This window comes from Schistocerca piceifrons, chromosome X (genome assembly GCF_021461385.2).
Source record: "Schistocerca piceifrons isolate TAMUIC-IGC-003096 chromosome X, iqSchPice1.1, whole genome shotgun sequence".
In the NCBI taxonomy this organism is placed as follows: Eukaryota; Metazoa; Arthropoda; class Insecta; order Orthoptera; family Acrididae; genus Schistocerca; species Schistocerca piceifrons.
In genome coordinates, this window is record NC_060149.1 from 276,736,116 (window position 1) to 276,753,236 (window position 17,121).

The window sequence follows — 17,121 nt, forward strand, 5'->3', positions numbered from 1 at the left end:
AAATTCAGGGGCTTTCTTAAGCTATCAATGCAATTGCCAGTTCTGTCTCTGAAGGTATCTGCTACAGATGGGATGAAATCTTAGTAAATTGTTTTATACATTGACCATGGCCTCTGAGCCTGGAACTTTCCACAGAAATGCTGTCTTACTACTGCAGATGGAAGTTTTTTACTATAAGTAGATGACCAAAGCAAATTGAAGGACCTCCGGTTTCCATGTGATTATTTTATGTGCCACTACCAACAAAATGATCAACTTTTGTGTACAATTGGAGTTCTCACTACTGTCTGTGAATTTTTCCCAAGTGCAATTGGAAAGCAATTCTGTGGCGTTCTTCATCATCATCATCATCATCATCAGTCACTGTGTTTTTTGCCTTGCAGATCTCCTTCATTGGGAGGTAACAAATGACTTATGTCCCAGTCACCACATTCAATTTGTCAATCATTTGTCTTCCAAGAGAAAGCTACAAAAGTGTATGATCGTCAAGTTGAATTGGTTGCTATATTATTAGCTATGTAACATTAGAATGCTTTTAATATAGGTGGTAGCACTGGGTTCATGGTAGACCACATCACTGTAGCATTCCTATGAGACAATGAATTTCTGTGGTGACAGTGTAATTGATTTATGAGTGGTGTTCTGCTGTGATGGACTTGCAGTAACTAATGTGAAGGTTTAAAAGTAGTTCTGAACTTGGAGGCTTTTTGGGGTGTGCAGTAGAATATCTTGGTTTGAGCTCTTCACTGCTGAAAGTAGTATACAAGTGTGTAAGAGAGATTCCTGGAGAAGGGGGGGGGGAGGACAGCTGTAATTCCTGTTTCCAAGGATATAGTACAGATCATTGCAGAAGACATTCTTGGCGTCAACATCTAAGCCCAGGTTCACATTTGCTCCCCAGACTAACAAGAAACACACCACTGGACCCATATCTCTGTGGCATCTGAAATTCAAACAAGATTCAGCTTAGTGGTCCAAAATAACTTAATTCTAAACTTTTGTGTAATGGTTAATGTTGTTTGCAATTTCAACTTTTTGAGATGCAATCTTTAATCCTGCTTCCAAAACAGTAAAAAATTAGTACTTTTCTAAGTATGTTTTGTAATGTAACTCAAATTTCGTGAATGGAAAACTGTCGACTAAATTACTGCACTGAAAAGACTAGCTTCTTATTTGATATGAACTATGTATGCCTTCCTGAAGTACATGTGTTGTGATTTTCATAATCATTGATGCCAGATGATTCCGCTGGGAAAGCCACAAAGGGTTCACTTCACAGATTATGTCCAGTCTCACTGCCTGCAGGATGTCAAACAAAAGACTCCTAAAAAAATGATTAACTGTTCATTCATCTAAAGTGTATTATCCAAAATGCTCCATGGTCTCTTCTAGTGCTGCTTCATTTAATACCATTGTCCACTTTTTTATAGTGGTAGTAACACTTTAAAGCTTAACATTTTACATACAAAAGGGCTGCATTACATCTTTTATGCATGTTACGTGGGGCTTAAATCATGGCTTGAAAATCGGGTGGACATGTGGAGCAAAAACAGATTGTTAATGAAGAGAAAAATGACGTTGATGGTTACACACTTTTTTCTGGGGGAAGGGGGGGGGGGGATGGAAAAGGATAGAAACAAATGTTTCATCTCACAGGAAGTCCCTTAATGCATTAAGAATATTAAGAATACTATTAGCTTTTGTGCATAGTATGTTGCATTTTTTAATCTGTATATTCAGTGGAGGATTTAGAATTGCCCACAATAGCATTACACAGAAGAACATAAGAAGTAGTGAGCTTGCTAATAATGAATTAAATGTCTGTGCACTTGGATGTTGCTTGTTACAATGGCTCCAATATCCCAGAAACAGAACTGATTTAGAAGGTGCTAATGCCTGAAATTTGCACTTGCTCTAGAATTGAGTTACACATTGCATGTGACTGTTGATATGAGCACCCTACACACCAGTAGACTGCTTGATTTTTCCAGATAATTTCAGGCAGTTGATGGACATATCCAGTTTTTCCCTTTTGATATACTCTGAGTTACTGCTTCATGTAAACCCAGTTTTCATGTGCAACTTTCTTGTTTGAACCATTTTGAAACTACTCATGGTAAGAGGACATGGGATGGCAACTTATAAATCAGTTGCCAGCCATGTTACAAATGAGTTGCTGACCTCAGTGGTCAATTGAGTGTAGTATCTGATGGGTTCCAAAATCCTGAGTATGCAGAAAACTGTGCATGGAGAGAGATGGGAAAGTGGATCTGCACTTTGTAATATTCTTGTTCAGTGGTGCACATCCAATGACTTTTCCTCATACCAGATGTTAGTTATTATTTTGAAGTAAGTTGCATCAAAAGGCATGTCCACATATGAAACTATGTAGTTTTATGTATTTGATTATCTTGATTTTGGCATTGTTGTCTTCTTTGGAGGCATGATAATGTCCACAGGTTTTCTTCTAGTACAGAGAAAATTAACTGATGAAATGATTGTGAAAGTCTGATAATTTTTGAAATGCTAAATGAAGTAAAGTGTCTGAGCTTTTAAACATTTGTATTCTGTGACATTATACATATTATGACAGCACTGTTTGAACAAACCAAAGAAATAATAAATCTGCCTTCTGCAGCCTCACAAAATGGCTCAACTTTCATTTATGCCCACTTCCTGCCAAGTCTCTACACAATGAAGAAGCTAAAGCGTACATCTTTGTCAGAGACAATTGCTGGCATATGATTCGTAGAATTAATACAATTGAATTTACAAAATTTTCTGTTAAAACTTCAACATCATTGTAAATGCATGAAATATGAATATGTAGGTGTAAAATGATTTATTTTTATGGATGAAGTTTCTAATATGAATTTTTCTTTATGCAGATGAAGATATCGATACCTGCTGGTATCTTAACATTCCTAATATACCACTGGCTTGATTACATTACAACATGTACCAACTTTGTTTTCATTCATCTGTTGGTTCTCTGGCAGAAATTACATGGTTGCTGCTGTTGTTTGTATTAAGCAACTCATCCCAGATGATCTTCATCAGCATTTGTTGATTAAATAGCTTCAGTTATTGTTATAATTGCAATAGATTTGTAATTATTTGTATTTTATATTTTTGTGGTAATTTGTAGAAATGGATAAAAGCGAATATTGTAGTAGTGGTGAAATGTGCTTATTGGAAAGAAAATGTTAGTTGATACAGAAAATCCAGTATATAAAGATAATTTTGCAACATTTTAATGTTCTTTATGGTCTTTACCTTATGGATGGATATGAACTAATAAGCAAACATATAGATAAGTGTTATAAAGACTTTCTAGCAGACCAGAAAAGAGAGGTTGGAGGTGGTGTGGTATCTGAGGCCTTTCTTTTCCTGCAATACGGCATTGGCTAGTGTTGCTGCCGCTAGTTTGATGATTTTGTACCCACTGTATTTGTTTACAGAATAATGAAATAACTGCACATTGGTAGACTCAAAAGTAGATAGAGTATACAGTTTATGACAAAAAACACACACACAAAGCATTAAAGAGTCCATCAACAAGTGAGGTATGTCTGCAAGATGTGGGCAACAAACACTCACCCACGCGCAGTTTTTTCGCTGACATGTAAACGTAATCCATTACTCATACTGAGTAAGTCTTAGTGCAGATTAATGTGCCAGAAGCACTGCTGTAGACTCGCCTATCATGCATAAGAACTGAAACAAGAAAGTTGTTTTAGTAAAATGGGCTTCATAGCAGTGTTTTGTCAATTTGTGTTAGACACTTATAATTCTTAACCTTATAACTTATATCTTGTTACCCATACTAATATTAATTTTAGAACTGACAATACTGAGTGGATACGTGAAAAGAACATTTTTATAAACCACACATATGTTGTACTTCTTGTTGTAAGTTTCTCGTGACTGGTTTAGTGATAGTCTTAAAAATGTGCTCATACTTCATTACTGTTGTCAGCTGTATACAGACATGGATTATTTAGTTTCAGAAGCCGACAGTGTATTTAATTTTAATGTTTAAGTAATGAAACTTTTTTCCTTGTTAATACTTTTGTGAATTCTTGCTTGTAGGCACTGTTAATCTTCATTGGCCTCTGCCTAGCAAGGGATGAAGTATACTGGCTTTTGCGCCATAATGACAACCCACCTCAGCAAAAGAGTAAAGGAAAAACTGCAGAAGACCTCGTGGATAGGCAGTTGCCAGAGCTGCTTTTTCACATGGAAGAACTGAGAGGTTACCTTTTGACCTATATATTATGTACCATAAAAAAATGTTAACAGTGCCTTCTGTCTTTGATTTATGATTTCTAGATATGTGTGTGAATGGCTTTAAATTTCTGTTTTGCTTGCATCTAAGTGCAGTGTACTTTCGAATCATTTTACTAGGATAAGGTCAAGAGCATGTCTTTTATCTCGCTTAAGGGAATTATACGAACTGAATAACAGGACCCAGTTGAAAACCAACTGTAATTGCTCATTAGAGGAAAGGTCACTAGAACCAGTGGGATACCTATTACAGTATATATAGAATAAGAGGTTTGATAAAAAAATAATGGGAATTATTGTTGTTCTTAAAGAATCTTCATTTATCCATCATCATCTACAACAACTACTTTGTCCCTTTCGAACTGATCCTCCTCAGATATAATACACTTGTACCAGTCCTTTTTCCAATCTTGGAAGCACTTCCGGAACTCACTTTTCATTATGATGTTCAGTTCCTTCAGCAATTCTGTTTTTATCTCATCAGTGGTGGTAAAATAACATCCTTTCATGATTCTCTTCAACCTCAGAAATAGGAAGTAGTCACAGGGGGCCATGTCCAATGAATATGGTGACTGAAGCAAAATAATGGTTTTGTTTTTTGCCAAAAAATCGTGAGCAAGCATTGAGGTGTGAGTGGGAGCATTATTGTGATGCAGCCTCCACGAGTGGTTTTGCCACAGTTCTGATTATCGTTTTCTTCGGATTGCTTCATGCAAACATCACGTAACTTCCAAGTAGTATTCCTTATTGATTATATGACTGTAACTCAGGAAATCATGATCCACTATCCCACTGTAATTGAAGAAAACAGTGAGAAGAATCTTCACATGTGACTGAACTTGTCAAATTTGCTGTCAACGTTTCATGTCAAAAACATCCAAAACAATTGCTCGGCATGAACTAAAGGATATATGGGCATCATCAGCATCCTCCCTGATAATGATTCAGTGATTTTCCAGAACCATTTTCTTTACTGCTTCCACATTGTCATCAGTAATTGATGTGCTAAAGTGTCGAGGGCAGTCGTCATCTTCATTTTCTCGATCCTCTTTGAAACATTTGTACCACTTGTAAACTCTTATCTTACTCATAGTAAATTTGTGAAAAGCCACAGTCAATATGCTGAGTGCTGTGCTGCACTTTATTTCATTTTTCAAGCAAAATTTAATGCAATAAAAATTCGTCTAGCATTCAAAAACACACACAACCTTTTCAAATGTCAACAATAAACTAAATATTCAAAACAGCTGAAAATGCAAACATACATCAGGAACATGTGTACCAACAAGAGATTTTTTTTTTAATCTGATGTATAAAGTTGTGAAATTAAAAAAATTCCGTTACTTTTTAAACATGCCTCGTATGTTATAGAACTGACCCCGACCCCTCTTGTAGGAACTGTCTGTTATAGGTTGCTAGACCAGTAAAACACCCCACATGATTGTAGGTTGTCCCAGTCTTTAAGGAGGTCACATGGCAGATGCAGAAAATTGCATACCTATATCACTGACATAAGTTTGCTGGGAAGTATAGAATCTTTTTGGGCTTTTGTATGATGAATTTTTGGAGACTGGAAAACTCTGGAGGCTGTCAATATGGGCTCCACAAGTTCTAATCATGTGAAAATACGTGAATCTTGGCTTGCTGTACTCATTCACAAGATCCAGAAGACTGTGAATTCTGGAGACCAGGTTGGTGTTATGTTTCTTCATTTCTGGAAAGACTTATAATCAGTCACAATTGTCAGGTATGGGGAGCATCTATGTGAAGTTGTTTATGGTGGCAGAGTCACACAAATACAGCCATAAGGAAGGCAGATGACAGAAAGTGATGTATTTGCAGAATCCTAAGGAACTGTATTCGCCTGTAAAACAGGTAGCATACAAAAAGAGATGTATTTGAAGAATCCTAAGAAACTGTATTCACCTGTAAAGCAGGTAGCATACAAAATTTTCACTCAACCATTTATGGAATATTTTTGGTAATGTAGTACCCCTGTCAAGTTGGATTGATGGAAGTGATAAAGAAGGTTCCAAGAAGAGTTGCACTTTTCATTACATTTTTGTTGTGTGATAGCATCACCAGACTTCTCAGTGAATTCAACTGAAAGGCAGCACAAGAATGTAATGGAATCCCTCTTACATGATGACTCTTTTGCCTTTGATGTCACCAGTGTTCTTCTCCTCTTCTTCATTTGCTGCTGGTTGTTCATTTTGACTTCCTGTTATCTCTCTTGGTACCTAATTTTATCATAGATATACTTCACCCCCCTCCCACTTGTTTTCTTCTCCACACTGTATCTTTTTGTGCTGGGTTCTCTGACAAGTTGATTACTTTTTCTGCTTTTTTCACGTTCTGCAGGCTCCATTTGCTGCACAGATGATGTCTTCCCTCTGTCACCCATGTCTTGGAAAATCTTGATCTTAGCTGTAACACTGTTTAACGCTGACAATTCTGTAAATCTGTTAGATTAATGCAGACTTCACCGAACATCATTGGGTTCTGTGGACAGCTGGAATCTTGGTTTCATTGCATTTCTTGTCAGAAAGATTTTGAGTTATACTCCCCCCCTTCCATCCTTTGCTTTTCCCAAAAGGCGAGTTAACGTAGTGATCAATTCACAGGAGTCACATTTATGAGCAATTAAATTCACAAGTTCAAGTGGACAGGGAAACCAAAGTCCATGGAACATGAGTTGCAGGGAACCCAGTTCACCACTATAGATATGCTGTGTATGTTTTCCTTTAAAAAAAGTTCTGCAGTATTTACTCGTATCAATTTTCAAATTCAATACGCCATTTCCTTTTCTTCATTTTCTCTCTGTATGTATTGTTGTTAAGTATACAGGATGATCAGAAACAGTCTGAAAAAACTAGGAAGTGTGTTTCAGGATAAGTTTTACTGAGAAATAGTTGTTAAGAAAAAATTTGATACATTGTGCCATTTAGGAGATAATTAGCATGGAAGTTGGCCAATCAGTCCATTGTATGCACAAATTCTACTGGCCAGCCAGATCCAGGTAGTGTCAGTTGTAGTGTAATGTAGTGTAGTGCAGTGTACTGTAGATGATGGTGCATTCTGGTCCAAGCTGCTGGAGATGGCTATCATGTGTGTGGGAGGTGTTCTTGCTTGTGTGAATGAATATGTGTGTGTTTCCTGATCTCCAAAAGCTAATGTGTAACTGTCTTCTCATTGTGCCTGTCTGCAACTCAAAGTGTCATCTTTACTGTGAGTGCCCATCTATCTTTTCCTTATATTGTTGATATTCCAAATTGGAATTTCCGTTGGTCGATTCTGATATCAGCTGTGTTACACTGATTTTGCCCATTCAAATAGTGTTATAAGTCTGTGCTATGAGATGTATTTTTCCATTGAAATTTCATTTCTGTTCATATCTTAAGGTATATTTTTACTGCGGTTTTATCCTCCTAATAATAGTTGAAAGCTTTAATTTAATTTCCTAAAGTACAGTCTTTCTTATTTCACAGTTTCTGTAGTACATACTATGTCAGCTCACTATGTTTTATTTTCATTGCAGTTCTTGTTCGAAAATACAGCCAAGTAATGCAGAGGTACTATGTGCAGTACCTATCAGGGTTTGATGCTATTGCTTTAAATCAAATGGTACAGAATTTGCAAGTTTGTCCAGAGGATGAAAGCATTATTTTGTCTTCAATGTGCAGCACAATTGCTAACTTATCCGTAAAACAAGGTGAGTTTGGTGTGAAGTACTAAATTGTGGTACTATGACATGTACCTTTTATGTCGTGCAATGCTACGTGCTTGGAATCAAATATTTTGTGTAATTCTTGAAACTACCCCCCCCCCCTGCCCACACACACACACACACACACACACACACACACACACACACACACAGCCAGCCAGCAAGCACGCTATCACAGAGCCACGTTGCTCGTCAAAAATTATCTACCTCATTTCAGCATACTACTCATGGCCGAACAATTTAGAAGTATATTTTCTGAAAAATTTTTGAGGTTTGGATTGAATTGCTTTTGAACTTCACGTACAATAAAAATAAAAAATTAAAAAAATCTGACTGTCATGTGGTCCTCTTGTTAGAGAAAAACAGGCAATGTGATCACATGTGAAAGCACAATTTAATTCTACTCCTGTTAAGTTTTAGTCATAAATTAATAAACTTTCTGGGTTCATCCCAAGTATTGGGTATGGTAAGTGATGCCTTAAGTCTCTCTCAGTACATTGAAACACACTACTGTCTGAATACCTTATACTTCTGAAACCCTGGTCATCTTGAGAAAACCGTGCATGAACCACAATCAAATTTAACCACAGCTGTCTCCCTGTTTAACTTTGATCAAGATTGCTGCATCAGAATTTTGTGTAGGACAAGGTTAAATGCTTACTTTACCATGGTTAACTTTTCATCAAGGTTGGGATACTTGCCTGTGAGGTGGAATTTGGGTGGAATTGTTGGTACTATTCAAACAAACCAAACAGATTTTTCAGCTATTATGGATTGTCCATAATTGTTACAGATTTATTACCTTAATTATGGATTTTCAGGAAATTACTTGAAAATATGGAAATAGACATTTTACAATTTGATGTTTTTAAAAAGTTGAGAAAGGTATTGTTTGCATTTGGCTAATCATATGCTACTAAAATATTTTATAGACTGTAATGATTGTCTTCCTGAGTACGCAGTAAGCCTGTCTACGAATGAATTCGTCACCACTTCGTACTAAAGATGCGTTTACAGAGAGTTCGAAGCATGTTCTGCAACATTGTTCACAGGTAGCACTGGACTACTGATGTTCGCAAAATGTTAACATCTTGGCAACACGAAACCAGTGTTCCACGATTGTTTTGGTACAGATCGAAGGAACATTGTTCCTGGTCGGCTACCACTAAATGCCACTAAACAGTGCTAGTGTTTGCTTTTACTCCATCTGTAGCATTGAATGTTGTTTTTACACATGTTCCATAATGAAATGGAATAGACAAGAAGCAAAATTTACAAATTTGTCACACACTATGAGGCAGGGGAATGTCTCTGAAATATTTGGAGTCATAGTTATAAAAATATTAAACAGAAGAATGACTCCCTGCAAAAAAATCCTATGTTGCTTTGTACCAGCAGCAGTGATGTACATAAAAAAATTGAAGTCTCTCATTTCTCAATACCAGTGCAGCAAAAACAATAACGGCACTCATTATCTAGTTGTCGAAAAATTTACAGAAAATTAACATGAGCTATCACCATATGAAAGGCCGGTGAAAAAAAAAAAAAAATAAATAAATTTATAATGTTTTCTATGTGGCGGGAATAAATGTATGTAGGAGGCAGACGTCAGTAATAAATGTGGATGTGGCAGGGGAACATTAACTGCAGGTTTCCCTGTCACATTCACTGGAAGTGTGACACTGAGGCTGAAGAAGTTTTCTGCATTGAAAATGATAATTTGGATTAATTTTAATTTGAAAATAAAAATAAATATATGATCAATTAGATATATCTTCTTTATGTAGGGCCAGAAAAGTCTGAAATATAGTGTTTAAAGGTCTAAATCAGGCTTCTAAGTTTTAAAATTTTCCAGAGGGATAAAGAAAGGGGGGAAGGGGGACCCCTTTATATTTGCAGTGTGATCACTTATAGCCACTTCTCAAAGTTGATAGCTATGTATATGAAGAGAAAGAGCATATTAATTTGGGCTATGTATAGCTTTCTTGATTTATTGTATGTTAAACTGGGAGATTTGTTAATAGGAAAGATCAAGGATGATTCCTGCATTGTACAGGGAGGACTAATATGTTATGTAACAGTGTTTAAGACACTGGAATCACATTTACGATGACCAGGGCTCAAATACTCTTCTGCCTACCCCAATTTAAGTATTCTATGGTTTCACTAAATTCCCGAAAGTAATACTGTTTTGCCAGTTTTTCCTTTATCCTTCTACAATCTAAGCTTGTGTACTGTATCTAGTGCCCTCATCACTGATGGGGCAGTTCCATGAAGTGAGTTAAAGCAGTGGTTAAAACGTTGGAGTTATATGTGGGAGGAGTGATGTACTTTTACTTGTCTGTCTATTCTTATTTAAGTTTTTGGCAGTAAATCCATTTAGCTACATGCTGGAACGATTAATCCATCACAAAGACACAGCAAGTTTCCTTCAACATTTTTATCCAACTGAGGTAGTAGCTGGCCTCTTCTAAACCAGCTGATGTTGAAATAATGAACAGTAACCTTTCTTCATTTGTCATGTTTCTCTGACCAAGTATTGAAGTAGCAGTTTGTATGTAGAAATCTTACTGCCATGAATTGGTTTATGGCGAAAAAGTGATTAATTGAGTAATTGGTGGCTTAAAAATAGTACAGATAAAAAGTAGCCACAAAAAATTCTTTTTCGTCATTTTTTGACGTTACCAAAACTGATGAGCTCTAGGTGCTGCTGCTTTGATTTATGTGGGAATCAGCATGTATACTCCCTTGTGAGGGGCCCCAGGTGCACATGGGAACTTATCTAACTTATTAGAGACGATCAGGCTAAAATGTGTGTAATGACAGCCCATCAGTGTACACATGAACTTACTTCCATTTAGGAAGAGCAAGACACTCAACTGTCTCAGCTTCTCTATGGGATACAAATAGTGTTGAATTTCTAGTGATGAGCATACCATTTGACTGTTTGACTAAATTAATGTTTAGGACTTTCGGGAACCTTGAATGCTATTGTATACTTCTAAAAAACTTACCAATATGCTTTCTGTAACTGAATAGTAGCTATAGAGCTAAACTTGCAACAATGAGTTGCTCAATATATACTTTCAGATTATCATCACCTTCATCCAAAGAAAGGAGCATTTTGATTTAATAGCCAATCAATGACAATGTCGTTAGACGTAAAACAAATGCTTGGTTTGGTTAAGAATGTTGAAGGAAATTGGCCATTTACTTTAAAAAGGGAATCATCCCCACATTTACCATAAGTGCTTTAGGGAAACCATGCAAATGCAAAACTGCATAATGGGCAGAGATTGGAACCAGTGTCATCTCAAATAACTGCTTTTCCATTTCATTTGATGTCATCATCTGAGTTGGTTGAATGTCCTATATGTACGTTGTTAATGATATCGAGTCAGCTGAGAATATTATAAAAAAGAAGAATGTGAATGTTCCTGCAGACTAGTATTGTGAACAACCAAATATAGAGAAGCATAAACAAAACCTATCTGTTTTTAATATGCAATGGCTATTTTGAACTTCTTGACAGTATGTGGATATAGTATAAGTTAGATGACTTTTAACAAAGGAACAAAATTGAAGGCTGTGCCTACTAGCCTGCAATAGAATTTTGTGAGGCTTCATGTGTTGTTATTTCTCAAACCATCAGTTCTCTTCAAAATACATGCCTGACAAAAAGAAGTGCAGCACCCAGAATGGATGCCAAGATAACTTTGTACAAGAATGCACCGTTGGCAGGTATGTAAATGATTTAGAGTTGCAGTTCTCTGTGGCAGGTAAAATGACCACGAGAGTGAATTAATGTAGTGAAACATGAGACTCTTCTGGAGTTAAAATGCTCAAATAACAGTTGGCTGATGCTTTTGACAGCTGTCAATATTTCGACAGTTGCACACACTGACATTTTCAAGGCACAAATGCAATGATAATGTGCTGCACAAGAAAATTTAAAATCTTTGTATGCAGAGCATATGTTCTGCATGTCCGTGCCACCCCCCCTTTCCCTCCTCCCCTCACACACACACACACACACACACACACACACACACACACACACACACAGAGAGAGAGAGAGAGAGAGAGAGAGAGAGAGAGAGAGAGGGAGAGGGAGAGGGGGGGGGGGGGGGGAGAGAGAGAGAGAGAGAGAGAGAGAGAGAGAGAGAGAGTAAACACTAATGCAGCCAAAGATGATCAACATCAAATAACCAATCAGTGAGGTAAGCATTAACTATATCCCTCTGTTGTGTGACCAGGGAGAGAGCATGATTCCATGCAGATTTTCAGCAAAAACCTCCATCTCTATTTATATGCTCACTTGTTAGTTTAATTTCAACTGCTTTCTTAATAGCAGTAACCCAATAGCTACCAGTGCATCCAAGACTCTCCATGTTCTTATATTACATATTATTACTGGTGCCAAGGCAATGTTCTGCAGTAGCAGATTTGCTTGGCTGTTGTAAGCATGTGTGACACTCATGCTCAGTACACAGGTTCTCTGCGGTCCTGATGGTCTGACTAATATGCAACATGCCACAACTGCAACAAACATGGCATACACCTGCCTTTACGGATCTTAAAAGGCCCCTTATGTGGTTGAAAAACACATTTCACATCATATTTCATCAGAATATGACAATCCTGTTGGAAATGCTTCCTGTGTAAGCAAACAGACTTTCGACTTGGATGCTGTCTCATTACCATCATCACACACCTATTTCACAGTAGGTCGATACTGCAACATGCGTCAGATCTGTCTTTCACTATAAACAATTTGATGAAAGGTAACTTCAAGATTGGCTTAATCAACTGAAGAACTTTCAGGGTCTGAGATGACATGGATTTGTGAACCAAGCTATGAAGTACCCCTTCATGCCGTATACGAGGGCAGTTTGAAAAGTTCTCGGAATGGAATAGAAGAAAAGTACTTATATCACTTAATTTTTTTTTTCAATGTAGTCTCCTTGTAGATTAATGCATTTGGTCCAATAGTGTTCCAATGCCTTGATCCCATCTCGAAAATGAATTTCCTCCATTCCTGCAAAATAGTTGTCAATTCCGGTTATCAATTTATTTGAAGTGAATCTTCGTCCACCAAGAAAAATTTTCAGTTTTAGCAAGAGCTGGAAGTCTGAAGGAGCCACTGGCCGCTGTGGCCGAGTGGTTCTAGGTGCTTCTGTCTGGAACCATGCGACTGCTATGGTCGCAGGTTCGAATCCTGCCTCAAGCAGTTAGGTTAATTATGTTTAAGTACACTCCTGGAAATGGAAAAAAAAACACATTGACACCGGTGTGTCAGACCCACCATACTTGCTCCGGACACTGCGAGAGGGCTGTACAAGCAATGATCACACGCACGGCACAGCGGACACACCAGGAACTGCGGTGTTGGCCGTCGAATGGCGCTAGCTGCGCAGCATTTGTGCACCGCCGCCGTCAGTGTCAGCCAGTTTGCCGTGGCATACGGAGCTCCATCACAGTCTTTAACACTGGTAGCATGCTGCGACAGCGTGGACGTGAACCGTATGTGCAGTTGACGGACTTTGAGTGAGGGCGTATAGTGGGCATGCGGGAGGCCGGGTGGACATACCGCCGAATTGCTCAACACGTGGGGCGTGAGGTCTCCACAGTACATCAATGTTGTCGCCAGTGGTCGGCGGAAGGTGCACGTGCCCGTCGACCTGGGACCGGACTGCAGCAACGCACGGATGCACGCCAAGACCGTAGGATCCTACGCAGTGCCGTAGGGGACCGCACCGCCACTTCCCAGCAAATTAGGGACACTGTTGCTCCTGGGGTATCGGCGAGGACCATTCGCAACCGTCTCCATGAAGCTGGGCTGCGGTCCCGCACACCGTTAGGCCGTCTTCCGCTCACGCCCCAACATCGTGCAGCCCGCCTCCAGTGGTGTCGCGACAGGCGCGAATGGAGGGGCGAATGGAGACGTGTCATCTTCAGCGATGAGAGTCGCTTCTGCCTTGGTGCCAATGATGGTCGTATGCGTGTTTGGCGCCGTGCAGGTGAGCGCCACAATCAGGACTGCATACGACCGAGGCACACAGGGCCAACACCCGGCATCATGGTGTGGGGAGCGATCTCCTACACTGGCCGTACACCACTGGTGATCGTCGAGGGGACACTGAATAGTGCACGGTACATCCAAACCGTCATCGAACCAATCGTTCTACCATTCCTAGACCGGCAAGGGAACTTGCTGTTCCAACAGGATAACGCACGTCCGCATGTATCCCGTGCCACCCAACGTGCTCTAGAAGGTGTAAGTCAACTACCCTGGTCAGCAAGATCTCCGGATCTGTCCCCCATTGAGCATGTTTGGGACTGGATGAAGCGTCGTCTCACGCGGTGTGCACGTCCAGCACGAACGCTGGTCCAACTGAGGCGCCAGGTGGAAATGGCATGACAAGCCGTTCCACAGGACTACATCCAGCATCTCTACGATCGTCTCCATGGGAGAATAGCAGCCTGCATTGCTGCGAAAGGTGGATATACACTGTACTAGTGCAGACATTGTGCATGCTCTGTTGCCTGTGTCTATGTGCCTGTGGTTCTGTCAGTGTGATCATGTGATGTATCTGACCCCAGGAATGTGTCAATAAAGTTTCCCCTTCCTGGGACAATGAATTCACGGTGTTCTTATTTCAATTTCCAGGAGTGTAGTTCTAAGTTGTAGGGGACTGATGACCTCAGATAAGTCCAATAGTGCTCAGAGCCATTTGAACCATTTGAATCTAATGGAGCCATATCAGGTGACTAAGGCAGGTGTGACACCAATTCATACCTAAGTTCGTGAAATTTTGTCATGGCAATGGCATGTGTGTGAGGGCGCACATTGTCTTGATGGAAGATGACATTCTTCCTAGGTAAACCCGGCCTTTTTTCGTGTATCTTTTGTTACAATTTGTCCGGGAGGTTAGCATAATATTCTCCAGTAATTGCTTGCCCAGTGGGGAGATAGTCTACAAACAGAATCCCCTTTGCATCCCAGAACATTGATGCCATGACCTTTCCCGTCGAAGGAATTCTCTTTGCTTTCTTTGGTGGTGGAGAGTCAGCACGTTTCCACTGATTTGGCTGTTGTTTTTCTCTGGGATATAGTAGTGCACCCAAGTTTGATCTGTGGTCACAAACCACTGCAAAAAATCTTGTTCGTTTCTCCTAAAGCAGGCCAAACATTGTTCAGAAGTGTCCATTATCATGAGTTTTTGATCCAGCGTCAAGAGTTGTAGCACCCATCATGTAGATAATATTTTCATTGAAACTTCCTGGCAGATTAAAACTGTGTGCCGGACCGAGACTCGAACTCTGGACCTTTGCCTTTCATGGGCAAGTGCTCTACCATCTGAGCTACCCAAGCATGACTCACGACCCATCCTCACAGCTCCAATTCTGCCCGTACCTCGTCTCCTACCTTCCAAACCTCACAGAAGCTCTTCTGCAAACCTTGCAGAACTGGCACTCCTGGTAGAAAGGATATTGCGGAGACATGGCTTAGCCATAGCCTAGGGGATGTTTCCAGATTGAGATTTTCACTCTGCAGTGGAGTGTGCGCTGATATGAAACTTCCTGGTAGAGCACTTGCCCACGAAAGGCAAAGGTCCCGAGTTCGAGTCTCAGTCCGGCACACAGTTTTAGTCTGCCAGGAAGTACGTGAGCAATTTCATGCACTTTCAATCAGCAATCCTCCATAAACATTTTATGCACTTTTGCAATGATTTCTGCGGTAGTGACACATCTTGGGCGACCACTACATGGATCATCATCTAAGCTCTCCTGACCAAATTTAAATTCATTTGTCCACTTGGCAGCAGTTGAGTATGAAGGAGCAGAGTCCCCAGTGTATTCTGGAAATTGGCAAGAATGCACTTTGCTCTCATACCTTTCTTTACAAAGTACTTAATCACTGCTCATATCTAGATTTTCTCCATCTTTAAATATCACTATGTGGGAACAACAGCAGAGCCACGTCACCACCAGAGCTCTCTGTCAAGAGCACTGACGTGGCACATGTTTACAGGCAACACCTCTCGTGGTGATTCCGAGAACTTTTCAAACCACCCTCATAGATGGAATGTCCCAGCATACGATCAGCTTTCCTCCTAACTGATACATCAAAGAAGGGAAGGCAGCCATTCTTTTCCACCTCCATTCTGAAGCTAATATTTGGATGGATTGGATTCTATGTTCTAAAAAGCCATTTAAATTCTCACTTTAAAGAGGCCAAACAACAAAAGTCCATCTACATATCAGAAAAAACACACAGGTATCAATGCCACCATCTCCAAGGTGAATTCCTTGAACTCTACTATAAACAAATTGCCAGTAATTAGTGACAATGGGCTCCACGTAACAGCTCCATCTCTCTGTTGATAGGGTCCTTGAATAAAAAGCAAGAGGAAATGAACACCTGTGGAAATAGATTCAGTAATTCAATGCCAAACCTAAGTGCAATTAACCATAATGAACTGGGCAGAGGAATGTGAGTTAAGAGAGAGACCACATCAAAACTTATTAAAAATTGGTGTCATTCATGGGCGTGTTGTGAGTAACATTGGTGCCCCAACACATCATGTTGCATAACTCCTTGATACTCTGTTGAGCCCACTAGTAGGTCTGTGGGTGCATCACATTAAGAACTCAGCAGATTTTGTACATTGATTAGAGGGATTTCGTTTGAATGATTCTGACATCATGATGTAGAGAGCCATCAGGTATGACTTAAGGTCATGGCTGGTTGTGGTTGAGGGAACTTTGATGGCACAGTGGTATGTTATGGACATCTTGTGTCCTCACGTATTATTTCTCATGTTACTGTATCATGATGCAATTTTTCAAGAGGACAATGACCATCCACACATGGCGTGTGTGTATGAACGGTCTGTGTGATGCTGAAGTACAAACGTAGCGGGCAAGATTCCCAGATCTGTCAGTGATAGAACATTTGTGGGACCAGCTCAGCTGTCATCTATGTCCTAGTACCAGTGTCAACAATATCGAGGACCAGTCACAGAAGTTGTGGGCCAGTTTGCCTTATCATACCCTTCCCAACCAAATTAGTGCATGCATCCTGGCCAGAGGTGGTGCAACTT

General features: G+C 39.7%; 1 protein-coding gene across 5 annotated transcripts in view; it reads left to right on the forward strand.

Annotated features, from left to right (window-relative positions):
* The window catches only part of LOC124721531 (membrane-associated protein Hem), a 186,506-nt gene that overhangs the window by 64,051 nt on the left and 105,334 nt on the right, over positions 1-17,121 (forward strand). For all 5 annotated transcript variants that reach the window (XM_047246551.1, XM_047246553.1, XM_047246552.1 and 2 more), the window contains 2 exons: positions 4,093-4,255; positions 7,826-7,999. In XM_047246551.1, coding sequence (XP_047102507.1) covers positions 4,093-4,255; positions 7,826-7,999 — 337 coding nt within the window. The remainder of the gene's footprint in view (positions 1-4,092; positions 4,256-7,825; positions 8,000-17,121) is intronic.